The sequence below is a fragment of the Siniperca chuatsi genome, linkage group LG16, assembly GCF_020085105.1.
Source record: "Siniperca chuatsi isolate FFG_IHB_CAS linkage group LG16, ASM2008510v1, whole genome shotgun sequence".
NCBI lineage: Eukaryota > Metazoa > Chordata > Actinopteri > Centrarchiformes > Sinipercidae > Siniperca > Siniperca chuatsi.
In genome coordinates, this window is record NC_058057.1 from 18250434 (window position 1) to 18274912 (window position 24479).

The following is a 24479-nucleotide window of genomic DNA, read 5'->3' on the forward strand; positions in this document are numbered from 1 at the left end:
CATCGTCATGTGCATGCACGTGCGCCCTCGTGCGCGACAACAAACTAAATGGGGACCCAGTCATTAAAAATTAGCTCCTTAGCGCTACCAGTGGTCAAAAACTCCACAGGGTACCCTTAACATCCCAGCTAGATCTTTACGTTGCTCTCCCAAAAATAGCAAAAGGAAGAGTTACAGCATTTCTTGCTTATTGATATATTTGAATTACCACTATGTCCTTATAATTATGTGGCCATTAGTTAATGATCTACACTGTCTTGCTTGAATAATATTTAAAAGAATTGTTCAACATTTTTGGGTGCATGTTAAGCTAACGGGCTGCTGGCTGTAACAGTACATTGAATGGACAGAGATGAGAGTGGTATTGATCTTTTCTTCTATCTCTTTGCAAGAAAGCAAATACTGTATTTCCCAAAATGTTGAAGTATTGTTTTAAAACACACTTTTTATACCACATCCATCCATCCTGGTCCTTCTTCTTTGTTTTCCCAACATGTAATTATCTGTTTCTGCCTTATGATTACACATTCTTGTTTTCACTACAGCTGGGTGCTCTATGAAAAGCCTGACTTCCAGGGACGCTCCATCGCCTTGGAGGAGGGGGCTATTGAATTGACAAATGTGTGGGCAGATCCTGGGCTGGAGACAGAAACACACAACAACCCACCAATGCTGATTGGCTCTGTTCGACTTGCTGTCTCTGTGAGTGCACTGGATAAATACTTGCACCTCATTTGGCCTCCAGTATTTCGATATCTACATCATCGTCACCTCACATGGGCCTCTGAAACATAGATAATATGTGATAATGCATTATTGATACTCAATCCTCCTTAAGAACAGAATAAGTGTGAAATAGATTCTGCTATGTTCAGATCTTACTTACATTGCAAAGGAATGATTTAAGGACTAGTGTGGGCCACTGCTGATAATCGCTGTGTTTGTTTCCCCCTCTCTGTAGGATTACAGCATCCCCCATATTGATCTGTTTACTGAACCAGAGGGCCTCGGCAGAGTAACACCTTACCACGATGACACAATAGAGACGGGCTCGTTTGGCGTCCCACTGAGCACTGCTTCCATTCAAGTGCACTCTGGGGTGTAAGTATGGCTGTCTCAGCAAAACCGATCATTCAGATCTTTGTGACTGACCTCTGGTAAAGCGTGTGTGACAGTAATGAACAGGCTGACAGAATCAAATCATTAGCAAGACACAGTCTACTTATTGTGATTGATGAGTGGTATAAAGGTAGTTATCTGGAGATTGGATTTTATTTGAAATACAATACATTTAGGCGCTACAGAACAAAGACATAGTGTCATTGCTTTGTAGAAGCACAGCATAAAGTGCAGGTAATGAGACAATCCCAGTTTTCTGCAATAATTTTTTTATTGCTAATGACACCAGATCCACCAGAAGAGTTTGAAAATCTTGCCTGCTGTGCTCAACGTAGAGCTGTCTTTTTAATGGGAAGTTCTCAGTGTTTGGCTTTGACAAATAGCTGAGAGATAATAATCATTATGATGTTCCTCAGTGTTTATCTTTGTCTTTGGTTTGACTCTCATTAGTTTGCCTGTTCAGGAATGTCTGTCCTGCTGTTGCATGTAGGAAAAGAAAGAGTAGGTGTGGGGGTACATGGAAAGAAGAGTGGAGCGGTGGAGACTAGATGGAGAGTGAGGAACAGACAAAGGTGTGGAGAGAATTTGGCAAAGGGAAGAATGTTTTTCCACGTTAGAGGTGTAGGCATTCAGGACATTTTGTGCCCTGCCCCTGAGGAAGTAATGGCAGCAGACCTTTTTCCCACAGCTATTTTTGTAGGTTTACCTTGGCACCTTTGGTAGAAACCTAACATTTTAGAGATTATCTAAGCGTTTCTCAACATCTTGACAAAACTAATTGCTGTCAGAAGCCAGCTCATCTTTGCTCAGTTACAAATAATTCTACTTCAGCAGCTCCTCCAACAGGGTTTTCTTTGTGGCAAGTGGAGCAACTGTTCAACAAATGCAGTTTTGTGTTAACACAGTTAACAGTGACCAAACTGACTCATCGGCTCCTGTTATTATATATCTTCCATAAGGTTGGCATCAGTTCTTGGTATCACTTCCTCAGCACTGACTCTTTACTGCCAGAGGCTCACATGTGGTGATTGGTATGAGACATTGCATTGCACTACATAATGGCTCAAAATGCCAGAGTTAGGGGCATAGTTCCAACAAAGGCTGCCCACGCTGTAAATGATTTGTAAAGGAAAATGCTTTGAACTGAAGCATGCCATTCCCAAGATATTTTATTCTAAAACAAATAGCGTTTGTTCTCAGCTGTAGTTGCATGACTCATGTCTGAGGTAGATATAAAATACCAAATTAAAATACTGCCCTGACCTAACAATACTTAATGTACTAAGCAAATTTACCAATCATACCTGTTGCTGCTGATTTATATATGGGAAAACAAGTATCAGTGAGTTTATTTTTTTATGACAATGATGACTTACCACTGTTTTGTAAAAGCAACAACCCATGCAAGGTCATTACTCACAGTTATTTTGAAACCGCCAAGAGGCATAGTTAGGCATAATGTGGAGGGACCTTTTGGCTTAATGCTTAATTAACATGCAATGTGGGTGTTTCTCCTTCCTTCAGGTGGCTGGTGTTCAGTGACCCGGGGTTCCAGGGCATGCTAGCTGTGCTTGAGACAGGGGTGTACCCTTTTCCAGAGACCTGGGGCTTCCCGTCACCCTTTGTTGGATCTCTTAGACCACTTAAAATGGTGCGTATTTCTGTGCAACATCGAATGTACACTGCAGAGGAAAGTTCATCAATGTGATAAGTTACTTTGCTATTTTTAGCCACGCTAGTGGCGTGATTCTATGGCAATGTCGGTCAGCCCACCACTTTGGTCCAGACTAAAATGTCTATTGGACAAAACAAATATTGGATGGATTGCCATGAAATTTTGTACAAACATTCATGGTTCTCAGAGGATGAACGCTAATGACTTTGGTGATTTCCTGACTTTTCCTCTAGCGCCACCGTGAGGTTGACATTTTTGTTTTTTTGTGAAATGTCTCTGCAACTATATGATGGATTGCCATGAGATTTGGTACAGATATTCAAGGTCCCTAGAGGATCAATTCTAATGACTTTGATGATCCCCTGACTTTTCATCTAGTGCCACCAGCAGGTAAAAATATTCACTTATCTAGTGATCTCAACATTTACTAGATGGATTGACAGAATGTTTGGTACAGACATTCATGGTGCACAGAGGACAAACCTTAAAATCCTGACTTTTCCTCTAGTACCACCACAAGGTTCACATTTGTGGTGTGCATGAAATGTCTTGGCAACTATAGGATGGATTGCCATGATATTTGGTACACACATTCATGTCCACCCCAGGATGAATTGTAATGACCTAGGAGGTCCCTGACTTTTTATCAAGCACCATCATCAGGTCAAAATTTTAATTTGTCCAATATTTTGGTTAATGACCGAATACCTGCAAAACTAATGACATTCCCAACAGCCTGTACTTTGTATTTAGTGCTAATTAGCAAATGTTGGCATACTAACACGCTAAACTAAGATGGTGAACACCTTAAACATTACCTGCTAAACATCAGCATGTTAGCATGCTAAAGTTAGGAGGAGTTAAAGTTAGTCTTATAGAGTCACTAGCGTGGCTTTAGACTGATTCTTGTTGCCATTCAACTCTTCCTTTTCCATATCCTAGCAGTAACTTTGTGCCTGTTAAGCTGTGTGTAAAATGAATATGATACAATTAGCTTTCATTAGCACGCTTTTCCTAGTAACAGTTTTTAAAGAAATCACTATTGTGACTTGGTAATGACATTTCCTTTATGTGAACCTTTTCTGTCTGGCATCTCATCTGTCAGTGTGAGAATTAGCAGTAATTAGTTACCCAGAGGGACAGAAATTCACGTCAGCATGTTCTGTGTATTCTATTAATTTTCTTTGCTCCCTGTCACTGTTGCTGAATTGTCATCATTTCCAAGAAAATTAGAACTATTTGTGTAATTGCTGACTGACTTGCTTTTTACAGCATACGATTTATTAGAGAAGAAAATGGTTGTTGATGATGATGTCTCTGTTTCAGGGTGGTTTAAAAGTGGAGAATCCCAGTGAAGTCAAGGTAGGATTGACATACCATTCTACAGTTTTATTTTACTTCACATGTATGTTGTATGTGCTTAATGTTAATATCCATCCATCCATCCATTTTCTACCGCTTGGTCCCCGTTAGGGGGTCGCGGGTGACTGGAGCCTATCCCAGTGACTTCGGGCCTTAGGCAGGGCACACCCTGGACAGTGGCCAACTCGTCGCAGGGCGAACACAGACACAGACAAGGACAGACAACCATTCACTCACACATTCATTCAATACGGGCAATTTAGAGTTATCAATTAACCTACACATGCATGTCTTTGGACGGTGGGAGGAAGCCGGAGAACCCGGAGAGAACCCACGGTAACACGGGGAGGACATGCAGACTCCACCCAGAGAGATTGTGTGATGTTGGTCCGGTCCGGGAATCGAACCCACGAACCCACGATCTCCTTATTGGGAGGCAGGAGCTGTAGCCGCTCTGCCACCGTGCACCCCTAATGTTAATATAAGCAATGCAATTTTAAATCTGTAAATGATAAAGTAACTAAATAATGAACTGTGATTATTGCATTAACATGTTTTTATAAAAGGCCTACTGGCATTGTGCAATGCATTCTTTGGCCCATTTTTCTGTTAAGTGTTTATCTTATTTCAAGCCAAAAATAGATGCAATGTCAAGGAATTTCCGATGTAACCACATTGTGTTTTGGCAGCGGGCATTTAGACCTTTAGATAAAGAGCCTTTTTAGACTCAACTTGTTGTACTGTCATTCAACAATTGTACAAGGTGAAAATCACTGAAGTGCACACATTCATAATATTGTGCTCTCAAATGGAGTATCCAAGGTTGACTACCAATATGTTTTTCACTTTCATTTGCTTCTGTGCTGAACCACAGCAAGAAATTCCTCAAGAAATAAATCTTTACTCAAACATGCTGTATATATTTGATTCCATATGGAAAGAAGTGCTATCTTTTTTATCAAAAACACAAACTTACATTTATTATTTATGCAACTGACTATCTTGGATAAAGTGTCAACAAGTGTCTTTCTATGAATAAACAAGAACAAAGACAAAAAAACACAAGTACAGAGCTGAATTTATAGTTTATCTACTAAACTAAAGTAAATCATGAGTCAAGTTTAATGTAATCCCTGTCCTTTCTCTATTGCAGGCTGTGGTGTATGAGAAGCCTGGCTTTGAGGGCTCCTTTTTGGAAATCGACAGTGACGTTTTCAGCTTTTGTGAAAGTGAAGGAGGCATTGCTACAGACGAAGCAAACCTTGACTCAAAGAAACTGAAGTCTGTGGGTTCTTTAAAGATCATCGGGGGATTGTGAGTCTTTATTCTTCTGTTGTGTAGTTGCATAGTGTATTGTAATTCTCTTGCACATGATCGTTAGGTGGTAATCTTGGCTTGGAGCAAAGTTTATTCAGGACTGACCAGATGGTGATTTTGAGGTTATGTAATGCAGTCATGATTTAAAAATACAGCTCTAACCAGCAACATTGCTGCACTTCTTTCCTTCCAGCTGGGTGGGCTACAGCCAGCCTGGGTTTGAGGGCCAGCAGCACATCCTGGAGGAAGGAGAGTACCTGGACTGCAGCCACTGGGGAGGCTCAGAGCAGCTCCTGTCACTGCAACCAATACTGAGTGTGAGTACCATACTGGGCTAACTCACTATACACCTTTGTGTGTCCAAAGTTAGCTTATAATACACCAGTATGTGACGAAAAGTAACTGTGGTGTCATGTTTCAACTATGGTTCAACACCATGAGTTGGTGAAGATCAGAATTAAAAAATGGAAAGGATTCTGTCCAACCCCCCCCCCCCCAAAAAGGTTTATTCTTGTCTGAATGGAAAACCCATGTAAAAGCATTCAGACCAAGGGAGACCAAAACTTTCCACATAAACTCACACTACTGACAGTGTATAGGGTTAGCAAGCAAGCGGACCCAACCTTTCTATTAATACCAGAGAAAACGCTTACTTAAGTTTACCAAAGTTTTTATTGGAGAACTGATTCATAAAAAACTGTGCTGAACAAAAAAGAAATGAAATGTGCAAAGACAACCTGTTTTGATGAAGCTGTGGTAAGGGAATAAACATCACATTATTAGCAGTGGGCACTATTTCATAAACCAATCAATATCAGCTTAATATTTTGGGTAAACTGATTTACTAGTCAAACCCTAGAGCAGTGGTTCTCAAACTGTGGGGCAGGCACCCCTAGCGGGACACAGAGCCATTACGGAAGGTGGCACACATGTCTACGTGGAAGGTTATTAAGATTTATTCAAACAGCAAAACAACATGTGCAAGATGAACAGATTCTGACAGGTGATGCCCATCTTCTAGTCTATCTTGTCTATCCGGCTCAAAGGTTCACGTTCAGTGTTTACCTTGTATTTTTTTTTTTTTCATTTCCCCATCAGGAACTCATGTTGGTGACAGCAGACATGCAGTTCCTACTCTTGACAATATTATTTTGAATGTTCAACTTGACTTGTTTTGTTTGTCTTGTCTTGTTTCCCCGGTATTGTTAATGGTTGATTAAAATTTAATTGGTTCATAGTGGGATACCTGGCATGACATTTCTGCTTGCAAAGGGGGCATGACAACAAAATGTTGAGAACCACTGCCTTAGAGCATGTCGAGAGCATTTTTTGCTAAATGCTCAGATGCTCTTAAATTCATTTGTGATGTAGCTTGGTGTGATGCTCATCGGATTTTGACCACATGGTTTTATTCCTGCTACAGGATTTCATGACTCCACACCTCAAAATGTTCAGCGAGAGAGATTTCAGCGAGCTGGGAGTCAACATTGACCTCACAGTGCCTGTTATTAACATGGATGACACAGGCTACAGCATGAAGACGCAGTCTGTTGATGTCATCGGTGGCGTGTAAGTGACAAGTATTGAACTCATCCCCATGACCTTCACTGCTGTGTGAGCACTAATGGGAAGTAAAAGGTTGGATCATTCACAGGATTATTATTTCTCCTGCTAAAGTCATTTGGATCAAATCTGTCTCTGTTTATTGAAATTTCTCACCTGTCTTTCCACTGCAAAACTTAAGGTATGTTTCTAATGAATGCTTGATTCCCTTCCTATTCAGCTATGCATGCTTTAACATGCAGTCCTACGCTTCAACCTGATAATTACTTACTTCAGTAGTGGTAAGGCTGCCGCACCCATGCTGACAGGTCGAGACAGATTATCTAGTTCACTAATGTTTAGAATGCCACACCACAGTTCCTGACAATGTAAGTATGTCTTGGAGCATGCTGTCTCACACCCTTTTGCAGTGGGAATAAATGTGAAATTAGTGCAGGGTGTGGAGGAGGAGTTCCTAGACGCCTGATCACTGTTAACAAGGAATATCATTTATATTTGGATGGTGTTTTCTTGTTAAGTGTTTTGTCTCATCATCTGTATTATTACATACTTTACGAAACGTAGAAGAATCCAAGTAGTGGCTGTGTTCCCTAGTTGTTTCTGTTTACGTTCCTCTATGATATGATCAGCAAAAAAAAAAAAATGCAGAAGTAAACAAAGAGAAGCAAATCAGAATAATGAAATACAGAGCATGCTGAATGTTGCTACCCAAGGGAGAGACTAACAAAATGATGAATAATGTGGAGTGGAACATTTCGTCCTTCTTTTGGAGGCACAACTCTCACAACATTGAGGGGTTATTCTTGCTGTGCTGCTAGCCTGTTATTAGATTGCACAGCCTCGCCCTTGTCGTGCTGCCGTCCCTCTGAGCCTCTGATTGGCTCAGTGTGTTGTTTTAGCATTGCTGAGAGAGACGTCTTTGTAGTATAGTACATCAGGACACACACAAGCACACAAATGCAAACACAGCCCCTGTCTGTCTTAGGAGCAGAAATAAGCCGTCCGCACAACGCACACTTGCACAGCTATCCAGGATATGCCACATTTGCCAAGAGAGTACATACGGTACATAACTGCTGAGATATTATCATGAGGAAGGCTGTTATCAACTTGGACTCTGACCAAGAATTGTTGAATAACATGATAAATGAACAACACTTTGACTGTGTCAGGCTGTGAATTCTTGTGGTTTTCTTTGTTAGCAAGTGTGGGTGCATCAAAGGCTGTGTTTCTCTACAAATTAAGATCAAATGAAAAAGGAGAAAACATAATTATGAAATCTCAGTGCAAAATGAAAGGCTGATAATGCTCCTCTTCTGTCTGTTTTCTCTCTCAGCTGGGTTGTGTTTGAGGAGCCAGGCTTTTGTGGTGAGCCCTACATCCTGGAGAAAGGCCTGTATGGAAGCCCAGAGGACTGGGGGGCACTACAGCCCAGAGTTGCCTCAGCAATGCCTGTCGTGCTGGTAAGTGCAGTGACTCAAAGTTATGAAATCTTGCTGTTTTGTTCTGTTCGAAAAATTGTTATTAGACAGATTGTTTTGTAACTGTGATATTTTATGCTTAATCACTGCAGCAACCAGTGTGTTCGCTTGAGCTGCACAATTAGTTTCAGATAATCTTGTTACTTACATGTTACATGTTATTTATTTTAGCATTCTATGATTTTGCAATATTGAGTGCTTGCTGTATTCTCAGTTTGGTTAACCAAGTGCTTTCATGGCATGTGACCAGTCACAACACTCATGCGTGTGACCAAACCAAAATTTAAGATGGAGAGCAGGAATCTCTGGGGGCGACTAACCTTTCTACAGCAGATTATCTTTGGGAGCATGAGGCACAGACAAAAGCACTGTAGGAGTGGAACATACTGTACTTGTCATAAGACTGAAAGTGGAAACATGATGACAAAAGTGAGTCATCATGAATCTACTTCGATTTCGAACCAGATGATGACAAACAGACTCATGATTCTTGCAAAGTCTACTGTAGTGTACACCCAGAAGTCTTTGACAAGCCTTTGCCTCTGAAGTTAAGAGGCAAAATGCAGTAAAATAATATCCTTTATTAAAACCAAGACCAATAATACAGTTAATGATTTGGCTTCAATTATAAAGCAAAGAAATAATGATTATTTTTGATATTGTCTTTCCCACCTATGCACATTAAGTGTTGTAGTTAAACATATAACATAGAAATATGCAAATAAACCCATTTCTAATTACTGTCTCTTGTGGTTCATTGGATGTAAATGAATCTCATTAAGCTGTTGTTTCCTTTCAGGATGATTTTGAGAACACAGCCAAGTTTAAGGTAGGCGATTGAAATGGATGAAAGAACGTAGTAGTGTCCCTCTTGTCTGATGTAGTGTGTGAGCAGCTCAGAGTGGCTTATTCTCTCACTGTGTGTACCTCAGGTGCAGCTTTTCTCTGATCCAGGTTTTCAAGGCTCTGTCCTGGCTCTGGAGGACAGTGTGGTCTCCCTACAGGATGGCTTCTCTGTGGCTTCCTGCAAGGTTCTGGCTGGCAGGTGAGTAATACTGCACACTATGGATAAAATATCACACTGTGGTTTTAGTATCTCTGGGACTCAGGATTTGCTCAGGATCTGCTACAGGCTGTCACTGCTTCACTTACCAAAAATGTCCCATATGGCAGCACCTTGTAATATACTGTACAGCAGTGCCCAGTGCTTAGTCCTGTGCATAGGTGTGAACTCAGTATGCCCGTTCATCCCCAAGCATGAATAATCCAGCATAGTATGCATTCTGTAACTCACTGGGTGCTAGCATGTAATTTAATGTACATATTAAAATTGGAAACCTACATTATGCAAATAGATTTAAATACAGATCATCTTTCTCCATCAATCCAGAATCTCAGTTTGTGCTCCTCTCATGTGTGTTTTAAAGTCTTTGTATAACTGTGTATGTGAATTTATGCAAATGACTTTCAGCTGGCTGGCATTTGAGGGCCCGGACTTCACTGGCAGGATGTATGTGTTAGAAGTGGGGAGATACCCAGACCTGAGAGCAATGGGCTGTTTCCACGCAAGCTCCTCCATCCTGTCGCTACAGACTGTTGGCTTTGTACGTTTTTTTCTGTTCTTAAATTCAAACATCCACCTAAACTAAAACTACAATTTTTGGTCATTAGACCCTTTGGATGTAGGGAAACACAATGTATGTTTATTATAATAAAATACTCCACCGATTTATTATTGCACTTCTATAACATTGTGACACTTAAAAAAAAAAGGATCAAAATCGATGCAGCAGAACCAGAAATATTATCTTTTTTACTCCATGTATTCTTTTAATTATTTTAAAAACAAACTTTTAAAGAGTGAATGAGCATGATTTCATTTGTTTATTTCAAAAGATATTCTGGCCACAGTTGTATATGCGTCATGGTAACTGACAAACAACATTCAACAAAAGGAAATATACCAAACTAAATGTTCTCACAGTTCAGTTAAACTGTCATTGTCCTCTGCATAAAAACTTCCATGTGGTATTGAATGAGTCCCTACTGCTGACCTACACAAGTGTGGATTTATAAAACAACCCATCTGTTACATTTACAGAGGGTAAATATGCCAAGGAGCACAAAGGTGTGAGTGTGGTCTGTTTCCAGGGTAACCTCATAATAACCTTAATTTCAACTGCAGCTCTCCGCTCACTCTATTCCTTAAAGTACCTTTTCAATTAAATTAAATTCAAGTGGCTTTATTGGCGTGACAACATTACAATACAACATTGCCAAAGCATATTAACACAAACTATACAATCATAATAAACATAAATAAACAAAATAAACAACAACAATACAAAATGGCATGAAGAACAAGAGGGGCTATGGAGGGTAGGTAAGAGTAATATAAGGTATAAAAATACAACAAATTAATTATTAATTAATAGTTAATCTCCCTCTCTTTCTCTCTCGCTCGGCAGGAGTTCTCACTGCCATCCATCACTCTTTTTGAGCGGTGTGGTCTGCGGGGGAAGAGGGTGGTTCTGACAGATGGATCAGTCAACCTTCAGCTGGCTGGAGGCTGTAGCAGAGTCCAGTCTGTGCTAGTGGAAGGAGGCATGTGAGTACATTCCAACTGCTGCGTGGTAACTCGCTCTGTAGGAATGCAAAGCAGCTACCCGTCCGTCTCCAAGTTCTCCTCTTGGTGTGAGTTTGACAGGTTCATGCATAACAGCCTGTGTGTGTGTTTCTACTGCGGAGTGAACCCACTCTGCTGTCAAAGCCATTTTTTCTGTCAGGAACGCGTGAAACAGAATAATATCATTTATTTTTTACACATGCGTCCCTCAGTGGCGCCTGTTGGTTCTCAGCAGCCCCAATTCTAAATCCCTGTTGTTGTTGTTCCCTTTTGAATTTCTTTCAAATTTAAACGTTATCAACTGACAAGTTGACGTTTCAGATATTTTTTTAAGCTCTCTGGCATCCAGTGCATAGTCCTTTGCTTGTGGCAAACCACACCCATGTAGTGTTCCACTACTGTAACAGTAACTCACAGAGTTAGGTGTTAAAGGAGATAAATCTCAACAAAGCGAGGTACTTAAACTTAAAAATGAAGGATTTAGAGATAATAAAAGAAGCAAAGTTGTGGTTGTGTGTCTAAATAAGTGTATTGCTGTTGTTTTGAATTGGCAGTGGTTATCTTTACATTTGCATAACAGTTTTTAATCCAGGTCTGTTCTTGTGAAAAAGTAGTAAAGATGGCTTCTTGGTTATTTTTAGAATAAATTATTAAGAATGTGTAGGTAGCAGTTTGGGACAGTATGCTCAGACATGATGTTTCATAGGTTCAAATTAATTGGAAGCAGAGAGCAGGGTCGGCACATCTTACATGGCAGTATGACAGTACTGACAGATGGAGCGATGATAGAAACCTGCTGCTGATGTGCGAGATTCAGACTGTAGGTGTGAGCCAATGTTAAGGAAATAAAGGGCTTGCAGTAAGCCAGAGCTGTCTCTGGAGTGGCACATTCCTCCTGCAGGAGAGATGGGCAAACAACAGAACCATTGAGACCCCTGTTAAAAGCAACATTTAGTGTCACAGCGAAATTGGACAGCCGTGAAGCTTGCCACATTTTAGAAGATTACCTTTGCACAGTGCTGCACGGAAGAGAGGACTCAAAAACACACCTACAAGTCAAAAGATAACTCTGTTCCTACCAGCATCACAAGTTAGATGGCCTGGGTTAGTAGCATCAGAACAATTAATATTAAGATTTAGATTAAAGTTCTTATTTTACTTTATTTAACCAGGATGTCCTCTTAGGTTGAAACCTACTTGCCAAAATGCAGCATAATGTTACAGGAACCATCGTCCACAGAAGGAAGAAGAGTAATGAAAGAAAGAAAACTATAAAAGCCATTTTTCTTCTTGTCTAACTTTCAACTGTGCGTCCATGCAGACTGTTAAAATGAAGAAATAATACATGAACACAAAAAACAACCTACAAATTGGTTTGTGAACAGCCCAAATTCTCTATATAGGAAACACTATTGTAAACAGTATTTATCTTAAGACTAACAGTGATTAACTCAGGCCATTCAAAGTGCTAAAAGAGAAAAGGTGGTAGGGAGTGGTGTTGGTTTCATGGTAGAACTGAAGTAAAACTGAGTTTTTGTCTTTTCTTTGTTACCAGATGGGTATTATATGAGGGAATCAACTATCGGGGAGCTCAGATTTTGCTGAAACCTGGTGAGGTGCCAGACTGGCGCAAGTTCAGCAGCTGGCAGAAAATCGGATCCCTCCGTCCTCTTATACAGGTATATCCTGACACTCCACAATGGGCACAGAGCTTACAGTTTTATGCATTAGAAAATCATTGTAAACCACAATGATGTATTTGTACACTTCTAAATGTTTTGTACATATGCCTACCTGGATCTACTGTCAGTTCTAACAGTTAACAGCTGTGTCAGGTTGACTTAACTAGAAACAAAGAGGAAAATACATATGCCACAAAATTCACTTTCAAACAGTATTTTTTTTAAAAAGCAGCTCAAAGTGTAATTGTATGGTGGAGAATTGTGATCTTCAAGCTTTGATGTGATAATCAGTGAAAATCCAACCCTGATGGATTCTCAGTACTAAATATTATTTCTTACTTTTACATCACTCACCTTGTCTGATATTGAACTGCTGTCAGATTGGTTTGTGAGGAGCTGGATACAGCTGCCTTCAAAGCTTGGTTTTCTTAAACTTTGTTGAGAAAATGGCAGAGACATATTTTGTATGTTAACATAGTATTATTATTATTATTCACTGAGTAGAAACACTGATCCAATGTGTTTGATCATGTGTGTTGTCTGAGTAGAAGCAAGTGTACTTCCGTTTAAGAAACAGACAGACAGGACTCATGATGTCAGTGACCGGCGATTTGGATGATGTCAAACTGCTGCGGATCCAAGAAACAGAGGAGACTGATGGATTTGAGCAGATCTGGTTCTACCAGAGTGGACATCTCCACTGCAAGGTACCAGTACCACCATTATACTACTACAAAGTTTGACCTGTGAATAGTGCTATGAATGAGCAATGAACAAGCTTTATTTAAAGCAGAAGGTGTCGAATGTGTAAGGAGATCAACAGGTACAAGCAGTGCTGCAGTCCAGACCATTTTAATCAAATCTAACCAGAATCAAGACCAGGTCTGAAGCAGGTCAAACAAAGGAAAAGACTAAGACCAGAGAGTGAAACTGGATTTTAGTACAACAGACCTGGGTACTACAACATAACCTCAGTCAATCTTCTATTGCTGAGGTCTGAACAAAAGGATACAACAGTCATTTAAAGCACAAACCTCCCATATCATACTAAACACTGGTTCATTGATCAGGTATAGAGTCTCAACCCACGTGAAGTATAATGATTAAACAATAGACAACTTGTTTAAATGTTAAAACACTGACCAATCCAATTCACAAAAAAAATCTAAATATCACTGAGGAAATGATCAACTCCTCTCCCTGCGTTTCCAGCTGCTGGAGGAGTGCTGCCTGAGTCCCAGTGGTAGTGTGACGATGGCAGGAAGCCGCGTGGGTCTCACCCCAGAGCCAAACGACCAAGTCCACCTCTGGAGCATCACACCTGAGGGCTTTATCAGCTACACCCCCACCTCCAATCTGGTCCTGGACGTCAAAGGTGAGCATCCACATGTGGCATGACATGTATCTTTAAAGAAAACTATTTCTCTTCACTGTTACAAGACACATAGTATTAATGATTTGTATACAAGACCTTGGCTAGGTAGTACTAGTACCAGCTGGGATGAGTTTGCCATCAAATCCAAATGTCAGAACATTTTCATGACCACTGTGAAGTATTTCACGGTTATATAATACTTCAGTGTCAGTCAAACTATCATACGCTATGTTCAGGTTTTATAGTTAAATCTTATCAAACATGTCAAGTCCCAACTACCTGCGAACACAAGGACATTAAAGCAAATTCTAAAATTATTTTCAAATATTCTTTATGTTCACAGTTTGTTTTAAATGCAAGATGCATTAATTTTCCTCAGTGACATTACACTACTGCTGCAACTTCTGACTTAATGACTTTTGTTAAAACCAAGCCAGTTAAGTTTCACTCTGGATGTTAATGTCTGAGGTTTGCATCACTGTCAATTACTGACACCTTGTGGACTAAATAATGTTAATATACAAACTATCATTCACAGCACTAAGACGCTGGATATTACTTATCATGATTATAATTTAAATGAATGAAAAAACGAAATGTTGTTAACATTACCATATAATCACAATGAACAGGATGAGGTTTTTAAATGCCTCATTATCCAAGTGATCATATACTGTATGTGTCATGCAAGTGTAATTTATCTTTAATAATATACAGTATATACAGTAATATTATGGAACATAAACTCATCCCAGCTGCAGTAAATAAGACTCGCTTAAACACTTGACTTCCCAGAATAATAAATTAATGAATAATGAATTAATGAGGAAACATCTCTCTGTTTCAGGGGGCCATCACTACGACAAAAAACAACTGATTCTAAACACAATTGATCCAAATAAACTACAACAAAGGTGGAATGTGGAGATTATATGAAAACATATGAGCTGCTGGACAGGATCCCTAATATTATCAGAGGCACAGCTCTACTAGAGGCTGTTATGAAACTGCTCAAGGACAAGGTACTTCATTGGAGATGCTCAACCTTTACTGCAAGACAGTTATACAAATTTCCAATGAGGAGGTCAACATGGAGAGTGATGGATAAATCCGTAAGAATGTATTACTACCTACTGAGCGTACAAATAGTTGAGTCTGAACTTTAAATACTTTATATTTTACACTTCCAGTAATATATACTAAGGCTTATTTTTTGTCTTTTCATTGGATAAATCTGTTTGCCTGATGTTAATAAAATTAAACAGTGTTAACACCTTTTCATATATTTGTATGCAATGTCATATATATATATATATATATATATATATATATATATATATATATATATATATATAGCGCCTTATTTTCAAGCTGCATGCAACAACAAAAAAATACTGTTTCTCTTGAAATGTGTCTTTTTTTTCTTTGTTTAATCAAAACTATACAGCACACAACTCTTGTTTTCAGAAGAAAAGTATTTTTGTCAATAAATTTCTTAAACACACTGTACAGTACTGCTTCTGCTTCACCTGGTAATGGAGGGCTGACTATGTTCATAACAGACATTTTTTATCGTGTAACTCCTTGTTGGATAGATCGCAGCAATCAGAAAGCTACCAAAAGCCTGGTTGTAATTACCAACTACAGACCATTCAATACCATTCAGATCAGCATCCAGTTGGTAATTATAGTAACATCATCATGACATGAACGCAGCATAGAAAGCACCTTGTGAAAACTTTTAGACAGTACAGGAGGGTGTAAGCTTTAACAAGAACAACAGTCTTTGGCACGCTCCCATTACAAGCTCAGGTCATGCTTGTAGTCTGCTGCAAAAAAGCTGCACCTCAGATCTCTTTGAATAATACAGTCTGTTGCAGTCAAGAGTTGCCTTGTAAAGGTGAGAATAACAAAAGCTTAATTCTCTTAGCACTCTGCTTACTGTCTCTAGTTTTGCTTGGCTGTTTCTTTCACTTCTTGCTCTGACTCTGCAGTCTCTATGCGACTGTTCTGCACCAACTCTTCAGCCTGTCTGTCGTCCTCTTCAGCCACCCTGACTACTGTCTTCCCTCTGGCGTGGCCCTGCTCCAACTTCTGAAAAGCCTGGGGCACCTGAGTAAATGGAAACTGGGCCTCCACCACTGGCAGGATCTGTGATGAACCAGAAGAAAAATATAAATAAGAGCTTAAAGACAGGAAATCAGGAAGTAAGTCAGAAAACAATTAAGAGATCAGATTTGAACCTTCAGCATATCAGACATGGGATAAAAAGTATTCAGCTCTGGCTTTTGTTTTAATGGGTTGGGGAAATAGATGGATGGACTGCTTTATTACACAACAGAATTAGAGTTGACAGTTTGACAAGTCAATTACATATATTTTCAGTGACAACTTATGCTTTTCTAAATTGTGCTGATGGGGTAAACTCCATGCATTAAGTACTCTTAAACCAGACAAAATCAATTTAGACAAGCAAATATCCACAAGCTGTTAATGCTACATCATCTCTACTTTCATAGCTGCAAATGTGAAAAAGTGAGGGAGGGGTTCAGAATGTGATGAGGCTGGACAATCCTGTTCTAGTCCCACAACACGAGCAGCCAGGCTTGTTATTCTGGTCAGCATCTCTTGTCGTTAACAATGAATGGGGAGGGCAGTGGCGTCACACTGGAAACCATCCACACTTCTGACTGAGAATAGAACATGCAGAGAGAGTGTGCATGTGTGTGTTTTGTGTGGGGGGTTGGGGGGCTGTGTGTGTCCGTAGCTTCCCGCCACTGGTCTGAGTGTGCCGCTTGCTGTAAGCCCCGGGACAAAAGGACAGAGGTCCCGCACGCTTTTGCGAATGGCTGCTCAGCACTGTTTAAAAATCCATTCACCGTCTCCTGGCGCCTGACTCAATCGCCCAGCAGCCAACCGTGCACACCGCCAACCAACCAGCACAGCGGGTATGCGATGCTGCTCACTCCTTAACAAAGCCACAGGGGAGCCTTGAAAATAAGCATGTATGGAATCCCTGGTATGTTCATATTCAATGATGGAGGGACGGCGATCATACAGCACGTATGATCGGCATGAATTTCACTCTCAGGCTGTGACTGTTGTGCAAATGAGAGGATTTCCATCTCCCCATTCTGTCAATATAAGTGGTTCTGAATGACAAGTATGCCAGCATGTATGATATAAGTAATAAGGGAGTACAGTACCTTCCCTGCATCCACCAGCTTGCTGACCTCGTCCAGGGCGGGCCCATCTGGAGCATAAAATCCCCACCGGTAGAAGACTCCACGTGATATGTTCTAAGAGGCAAACAGAGAAGAGACAACAATTAAAAGTCAGGCAGACCTGCACCTCACTGGGTATAAAAGAACACGCAGAGTAGCTATCTGGGGTATGAAAAGATAAGAAAGTCAGCCTACAAAATTCTCCAGGAGTCCTAATTTGATCTGTATGTTTTCATGAAAATCAAGAGTTTTAATATAATGCTAAAAAAAATACCATGAGCCCACTGCTGAAAGTGGGAAAATAGAGAAAGTCAAAATTAGAATCTGAATATTTTGAGTTACTAAACAACCAAGACACAACCAAAGCTGAACATAATGTATGCAGGTGACACCATCATCACAGTGACCTGTGTAACACCATATTAAGAGTGAGACATGGATTACATGGAGAAACTGATCGTTACAAATTTGCTGAAAGACCAGTTACCTGCGGTAGCTACCTAAAATGTTAGAGTTTTCCTACCTAAGATTATATTTGGAATATCACCTATAATATAGGTCGATGCAGTGGTTTTCTCAGTGTTAGTTGACAGAAACATTTTCTAAAACTGACTGACAAACTTAAAAAAGAGAAGGATGCTGCTGATGAGCTTAAACAGCAAACCGACTGTACTGAGTTATTATTCTGGTTATTATAATTCACATATAATGATTCCCTTTACAGTTATCCCAATGAAAGCTGCACCAGGAAGCATCTAAAACACAATAAGGAAAGAAAGAAATAAAGTTTTACCATGTACTAATCTTGAAATTCAACACCTCTTGATATTTGATCATAATATATTATTATGTGGCATCGCTTTGCCACACCTCTTTAGCCTTTTGTAAATCTATCCCTGCTTGCTTGAAAAAACAACAGTCTCTTCCTGATCAGTCAGTGCGGCCAAGAAGTTGAACACTAGAGGGCTCAGTTGCGCTGTGATCTCCCAGATAAAAAGGAGGCGCTATCTAGAGCCGGGCGCTGAGGGTGTGACTGCTGCGGCTGAGCCCCGACAAACTGACCAGCTGGCTGCTCCCATGGACAAAGGGGCCCAGAGGCTTGGCAAGAAACACACAAACACTGGTATTTGCCGGGGGGGAGATAGTCGGCTACAATCTGCACAAACACCAAATACTGCTGGTTCAGCAGCAAACACATGCATGCACACACACGCACACGCACACACACACACACACACACACACACACACACAGACACACATCGCATCTAGACTAACGCCCAGACTGACACACACAATCTCATCCACACATACTCAACTCCAACACTGCCAGCTGTGTTGTCACCAATGCCTGCAATGCCCAGGACAACTTGACTCAGTTCCTAGAGCAGCTCCACCCTGTCCTAACCTATTCACCCACTACCCTCATTACACATGCTCTCCACTAACAGAGCAACTTGAGGAACAGGACATACATGCAATACCATGAGGCTTACACACATGCTCACGGTTCAATTTATTACACCCTGCAGGGTATATTTCTACAGCTCAAGCATAAACCTTTGCAAAGAGAGAATATACTATGAAGCTAAATCAGGTTATTACATGATTTTTCCTTCCCCATTTCAACTGAACTTAATATGATCAACTGAATGGAAATAACACGGAAACTTTTATTGGCTCGAACAGGTGTTTACCGATTACACAGTGGATCAAGTGTTCATTTCAGTTTGGGAGCACCTGTGGTCCACACCCATGCAAATGGTTTCAATACTAGGCTCAAAGCATTTTATAAAAATAAACAGCAGAATAGCAAAGATTCTGTTTGCGAGGCGAGAGGATTTGCATGTCAGACCATAAACAGCGGTATGATCATTCACATCAGCTATGTTAAAACTGATGGTTTGTTTTGCTCATGTTTACCTGTATGGCCTTGCTGTGCAGGGTTAATCCAGCGTGAAACGCCCCATCCAGCAGGCCCATGGAATCGGTGTTGAGGAGTAAAGGTGTTACCAGTGTGACGTGCTTTGCTCCAGACCAGGGCTTCAGCATGTCCATCGCCCACTGCTCTGTTTCCCCACCCACGCTGTCCAAAATCACATCAAACCTTAGGGTGCAAACACAGACTGTCAAACTTAGAGGAACCCTGGAGAAGAAAGGTTTGAAATACTGAGAAACATACACACAATTCATGGCAACGTAGTAACTATAAGAGCATTGCATGTTTTATCATCTCAGGTCAGTATCTTACATTTTGCTAGAGCCCTGATTTGCCCTGAGTATGCCCGGAAAAGGGTTTTGTCTTCAGGCTAAAGCCAGGATTTAACAATTTTGTTTTGGGGGCGGGAAAAGGGGTGAACCAGCATCCAGTCAGGCCATTAGCCCTGGTTTCCATGGAAACTAGAAAGAGAGTCAGTGAGCATTTGTGCCATGCTGACAGGAAGATGTTTACCACATTTGGGGGTGCTCAAAGGGGAGAAGCACACGTAATTTTCACAGTCCTGGATGATTCCTTTTCATTAGCACCTTTATTGGACTGGCACTAACTCTAATGAAGTATCATTAGAGCCAGGGGCTGGGGCAAGTAAAGAACATTCTGCTCTGATCTGTTGTTTTTATTAATAAAAACAATACAATGTCACCACTTTACACATAATGTACTATATGATTTGATACTCTGGTTACTTCTAAAAACACACACTTTTCACAGCAACAACACATACTTCTCCATCATTTCTAGTTGCTCAGCCGCATCTCCTGCTGTGTAGTCCACCACCTCATCAGCCCCCAGCCCTCTAACAAGGCCCTCTGCGTTCTGAGAACAGGTAACAGTGATGTGGGCACCCCAGGCCTTCAATAACTGGCAGCACACAGAGGAAGAAAACAGAAACATACACAAAGACACAGCAAGTGGAATTACATTCATGCAGAGTTTAAGAGTCTAACATACACACTGATACAGCTTGGGGAATAAACTTTGCCTTACCTGAATAGAGAATGTTCCAACACCTCCCGATCCTCCAGTGATCAAAACTCTAGGAGGAGAAAGCCCGGCGACCAGAGGGTCATTCAATTACTGTGTGACTCATTTAAGTGAAACTACTAAAGGAAGCGGAAGCCTCGGGGGTAAAGGGGATTTGCAGGATTGGAAGCGATTACATTTGACGAGGAGTGAAAGTTCCATTAGATTACACATCAGGTTAAATTTTTACAGTCTGTGGGTTAAAGGCATAATTTGATAAAAAAAAAAATTATGCCAATTAGAATGAAATAGAAGACCAATTTCACCACTGAAATGAATGTGACGAAAAAGATGTCTTATAAAAGTACAGGTCTGCATGACTGAACTGATTTAAAAGCACATTAAGAAACTCCAAGACCTTAAAGAATGAATTCAACATTTGATGGCCATTTATAATAGTATCCAAGGATTTAGACTTCTTACTTTTTCCCAGATACAGTGATTCACACTTCTAATGTATAGAGGGGTTTAATACAAGGGTATCCAGGAACAGGCTGGTGCTTGCCTTTTATTTGAAGAGCTGTCTCTGCAAAGACCACCTGCATTGACAAGCGCAGACAGAGAAGTGCTGGCTACGTAGGGGATGGATGCTGCTTCTGTGTGACTCAGTAATTTTGGTTTATGGGAAACCTGCAAAAACACCCACAACAATGTCAAAAGTTAGAAATATACCTTCTTTATCTTTTTAAGTATCAATTTAAAAGCTCAGTCTAATAACCAGAGCTGCTATGAGGGAAGCTAGCTAGGAGCTGCTGAATAAATGAAGTACAATACAGCAAGAGGAGTAAAACAGAGGGCAATTTGTGTGTCTCTGTAATTGCTGCCACAGTGGCTCCTGCAACCAAACAAACTTAATCCTAATTACTTCTTGCACTGCAGGATTACATAACAGAGCGCTCTTCTTCCAAACTTTTGCTCTTTACAAATCATACAAGAGCTCTAAATCAACTCTTTCTATTTGTTTGAAAACATACTGACAGGAAAGTCAAATTACTTCACAGACGGTTTAAAGTTAGATGACAATTAAATCATGAACTCTCAGTTTATCTGTCAGCTCTGTAGCTCACCTCATACTCTGTTAGAGTCACAAATTCTGCCAGACTGCCTTGTTTCCATGGGGGAACAGCAGCCCACACCTGGAACACATATATGACATTTAACACGCTGAACACGACTCAATTTAACCGCCTACTCTTGCTCTCTGAATCTGATTAATCAGCTATTAAGCTCTTAGTCACCTGTTCCCGTTCTTATCATTAGTCATTTTTCAAAAATATTTTCACTGCGATGGAACAAGATTACTGGAACACTGTATGTGGAAAGGTTTACTGGTGTATGGTTCAATTAGTGAATCACATTCACTTTAAGATTAATTAGCATAATTGCATTTTTGTCTGCAGGAAGACAGAAATGTTGATATGTGGGAAACAGAGCTGTAGATGTCTCAAATTAGTCACACGCATGTGATGACCAAGCAGAAAGAGCTTAATCTTTCTTCCAAGAAAATGTCTGTGAATGACTTGAGAATGGAGTCGCATTACTGTAGGTGAGCAAAATGATGATATATACCGTTAGACAATATAAATTTGTTTACTGTCAACAATTTTGCCTTAACATTTATATTATAGTAGCTAATTTTTCTTTGGGTGTGTTAGACCAGTGGTTCCTAACCTATTTTGGCTTGTGACCCCTTAAAATGAAGCAACAATATGCTGTGTATGCTTATAAATCCAGATGAGGAAATTATCCACTTATTCACACGAAAAAAAGCAACGATTAGAGAAATATCTAAAAAAAAAAAAATTTTTAAATTGAATGTAACTGATCATCCCATGACCCCTAAGATTTATTGTCAACTACTTGAGGAGGTCAGGGGCCCCCTTTTGGAACCACTGTGTTAGACCACTGTGGGTTATGTTGCAAAACAATGAGCAGGACTGTTTTATGGCAATACTGGATTTTTATATGACCTTTGCATCAATATGATGAAGATTAAGAAACTTGATTTCTTGGGTATTCAATTTGCTGGATTAACCACAAAAATACATTTTTGTCTGGTTCTCTTACAAGTGAAAAGTTTCTCAATTGATTTTCTAAATTATGTATCAAATTACGACCTTGCAAAATACAATTACAAGTACAGTTATACAGGATTTTATCCATATCGCCCACTCGTAGCATAACGTTACATCTTCTACAAAACAGGTGTGTAGTACAGCTCCTACCTCATCCCCTGGAACAAAATGGGTAACCTCAGATCCACAGTCCACCACTACACCAGACACATCACGGCCCAGAATCAGAGGGAACTCACTATCATTGTCCATCACAGACATTGGATCTCTTCTTAATTTCAGCAATTTAGCCCCATAACCACCTGAAAACGGAGAACGTGAGCAGGTACGTTAAAAAACTTCAACTACAAATCACTAATTATGTTGTTCACAATGCCTTTCTTGAAAATTAGTCCAACACTTACCCCTCATAGATATATCAAGAGGGTTGAGACTAGCCGCATGGATTTTAATCATCACATCATTGGGAGAATTGACAGTGGGGACGGTGACTTCTGTGTACTTCAAAACCTCATTAGTACCATACTGATCAATGACCCAGGCTGACATACAGCTCTGTAGTCTTGAAGGTGAACTGCAGACATGTCTCCTGAAGCACACACTCGAACCTGCCCTGGCTAATTTTGTGGTCGAGCCTGTTGCTTTCGCGTTGAACAAACACAGGAGCCTGGTTGATGCCATAGCTCTGGCAGAACCCATTTAGATGAGCTGGCTGTGCCTACAAGGTCAGCTTTTGATACGAAATGTCATTTGGAAGAACACTTGTCACTAAGTTAGCTAGCTGGCTAGCTAGGTAGCTACTCAGCTAGCATGTCGAGCTCGTCAGCGCTCAAAGCATACGCAAAAATGTGTATATTAGTTAAAATAAATAAGCGACAACGCCTTTGTGCACGTCAAGTGTATTATCGAGTGTAACACTAGGCTGAAATAAGAACCACTGTAACAAAAAATCAGCAGTTAACACACCCCTTTCTGGCTAGATAGCTCCATAACAAGCTAACCTTTGAACTCACAACGATAGCCAATCAGAATTCTGTAGCTACATATTCTGGCCAATAGAGTAAGAGAGTGACTCTGACGTGTAATAATGATGATAATAATAATAACATATGGGAATAACTGAGACACTTATTTTTTATAAAAAATGATGGTGTCTGTTATTTTCAATTTATGATATAATGTGTTTCCATATAAAAAATACTAACAAATCCTTTGAGTTATTGGATTTTCTTTCTTATTACTAAATAAAATTCAATTAAGAAAATTAAGAATTTTAGTTATTTTATTCATAGCTAAAATTCCTTAAAGCTGTATTGAAGCTTCATTTATTTTTAACAGACATCAGATCTCAAATACAATTAATGAGATCTACTGAAACTAAAATTACATAAGTTTTTTTAATGTTTTGATGATTTTTCCTGAATTTAAAACATATACTTTATGTTTGTAAAGCCTACATAATTTAGTTCATTTTATTTTATTTTATTATTAATGGAATAGACATCTGGTGCAATGGTGTATTGTTTTGTGTTATAGTTTGTTCATTGGTCAAAAGATAGCAATGATAATATATATTATAATATAATATAAAAACTGTAATAAATGTTTTGTAATGAAATTCTGTACACTAACAACCCGAAACCATCAACAAACCTAAACCCTAATATAAATAGAGGAGAAAGAACTGAATTGCACTGGCTCCATTAAGGCTCAAACACAAAAATCCATTATGTAGCAATAATAGTCTATTATCATAAAAATGCAAGTGTACATGAAAAAATTATAAACCAATATGCTTGAGAGGTCCTCTCAACAGTAAAGTGAATGCTGAGTGCTCCATCAGCCGGAGACAAATGGGTGGAATACATGCCACTGTAGTAAAGACTAATGGACAAAACACAGATCAGCGGAAAAAAACAAAGGCAAATGGGCAGAAAACATTATCTGTTTATGCCTGAG

The 24479-nt window shown here is 39.8% G+C and overlaps 2 protein-coding genes and 1 long non-coding RNA gene across 4 annotated transcripts in view; 2 read left to right on the top strand and 1 right to left on the bottom strand.

Annotated features, from left to right (window-relative positions):
- Positions 1-15709, top strand: part of LOC122863431 (beta/gamma crystallin domain-containing protein 1-like) — a 27817-nt gene extending 12108 nt beyond the window's left edge. For both annotated transcript variants that reach the window (XM_044169932.1, XM_044169931.1), the window contains 16 exons: positions 546-702; positions 962-1101; positions 2644-2770; positions 4121-4156; positions 5310-5470; positions 5667-5790; positions 6897-7042; positions 8373-8499; positions 9317-9346; positions 9450-9562; positions 9989-10121; positions 10986-11125; positions 12699-12822; positions 13374-13532; positions 14038-14200; positions 15048-15709. In XM_044169932.1, the coding sequence (XP_044025867.1) occupies positions 546-702; positions 962-1101; positions 2644-2770; positions 4121-4156; positions 5310-5470; positions 5667-5790; positions 6897-7042; positions 8373-8499; positions 9317-9346; positions 9450-9562; positions 9989-10121; positions 10986-11125; positions 12699-12822; positions 13374-13532; positions 14038-14200; positions 15048-15136 (1969 nt within the window). In that variant the 3' untranslated portion in view covers positions 15137-15709. The remainder of the gene's footprint in view (positions 1-545; positions 703-961; positions 1102-2643; positions 2771-4120; positions 4157-5309; positions 5471-5666; positions 5791-6896; positions 7043-8372; positions 8500-9316; positions 9347-9449; positions 9563-9988; positions 10122-10985; positions 11126-12698; positions 12823-13373; positions 13533-14037; positions 14201-15047) is intronic.
- LOC122863434 (reticulon-4-interacting protein 1 homolog, mitochondrial-like) lies at positions 15612-23541 on the bottom strand. Its single transcript, XM_044169942.1, has 9 exons — positions 22925-23541; positions 22671-22822; positions 21513-21581; positions 20951-21075; positions 20410-20458; positions 20147-20283; positions 19347-19530; positions 17407-17499; positions 15612-16351 (listed from the first exon to the last, which is right to left on the bottom strand). The coding sequence occupies exons 1-9, from the start codon at positions 23217-23219 to the stop codon at positions 16148-16150; spliced, it is 1308 nt and encodes a 435-aa protein (XP_044025877.1). The 5' UTR covers positions 23220-23541; the 3' UTR covers positions 15612-16147.
- The window catches only part of LOC122863437, a 7060-nt gene continuing 4168 nt past the window's right edge, over positions 21588-24479 (top strand). The window contains exons 1-2 of the long non-coding RNA XR_006375009.1: positions 21588-21991; positions 22651-22845. This is a non-coding gene — a long non-coding RNA (uncharacterized LOC122863437). The remainder of the gene's footprint in view (positions 21992-22650; positions 22846-24479) is intronic.

Coding starts and splice junctions, on each gene's coding strand:
- LOC122863434 (XM_044169942.1), bottom strand. CDS start 23,219: ATGGGTTCTGCCAGAGCTATGGCATCAACCAGGCTCCTGTGTTTGTTC. Junction 21,582..22,670: donor ATTTTGTTCCAGGGGATGAG/GTAGGAGCTGTA, acceptor TATGTGTTCCAG/GTGTGGGCTGCTGTTCCCCC. Junction 16,352..17,406: donor AGCTGGTGGATGCAGGGAAG/GTACTGTACTCC, acceptor GGTTCATCACAG/ATCCTGCCAGTGGTGGAGGC.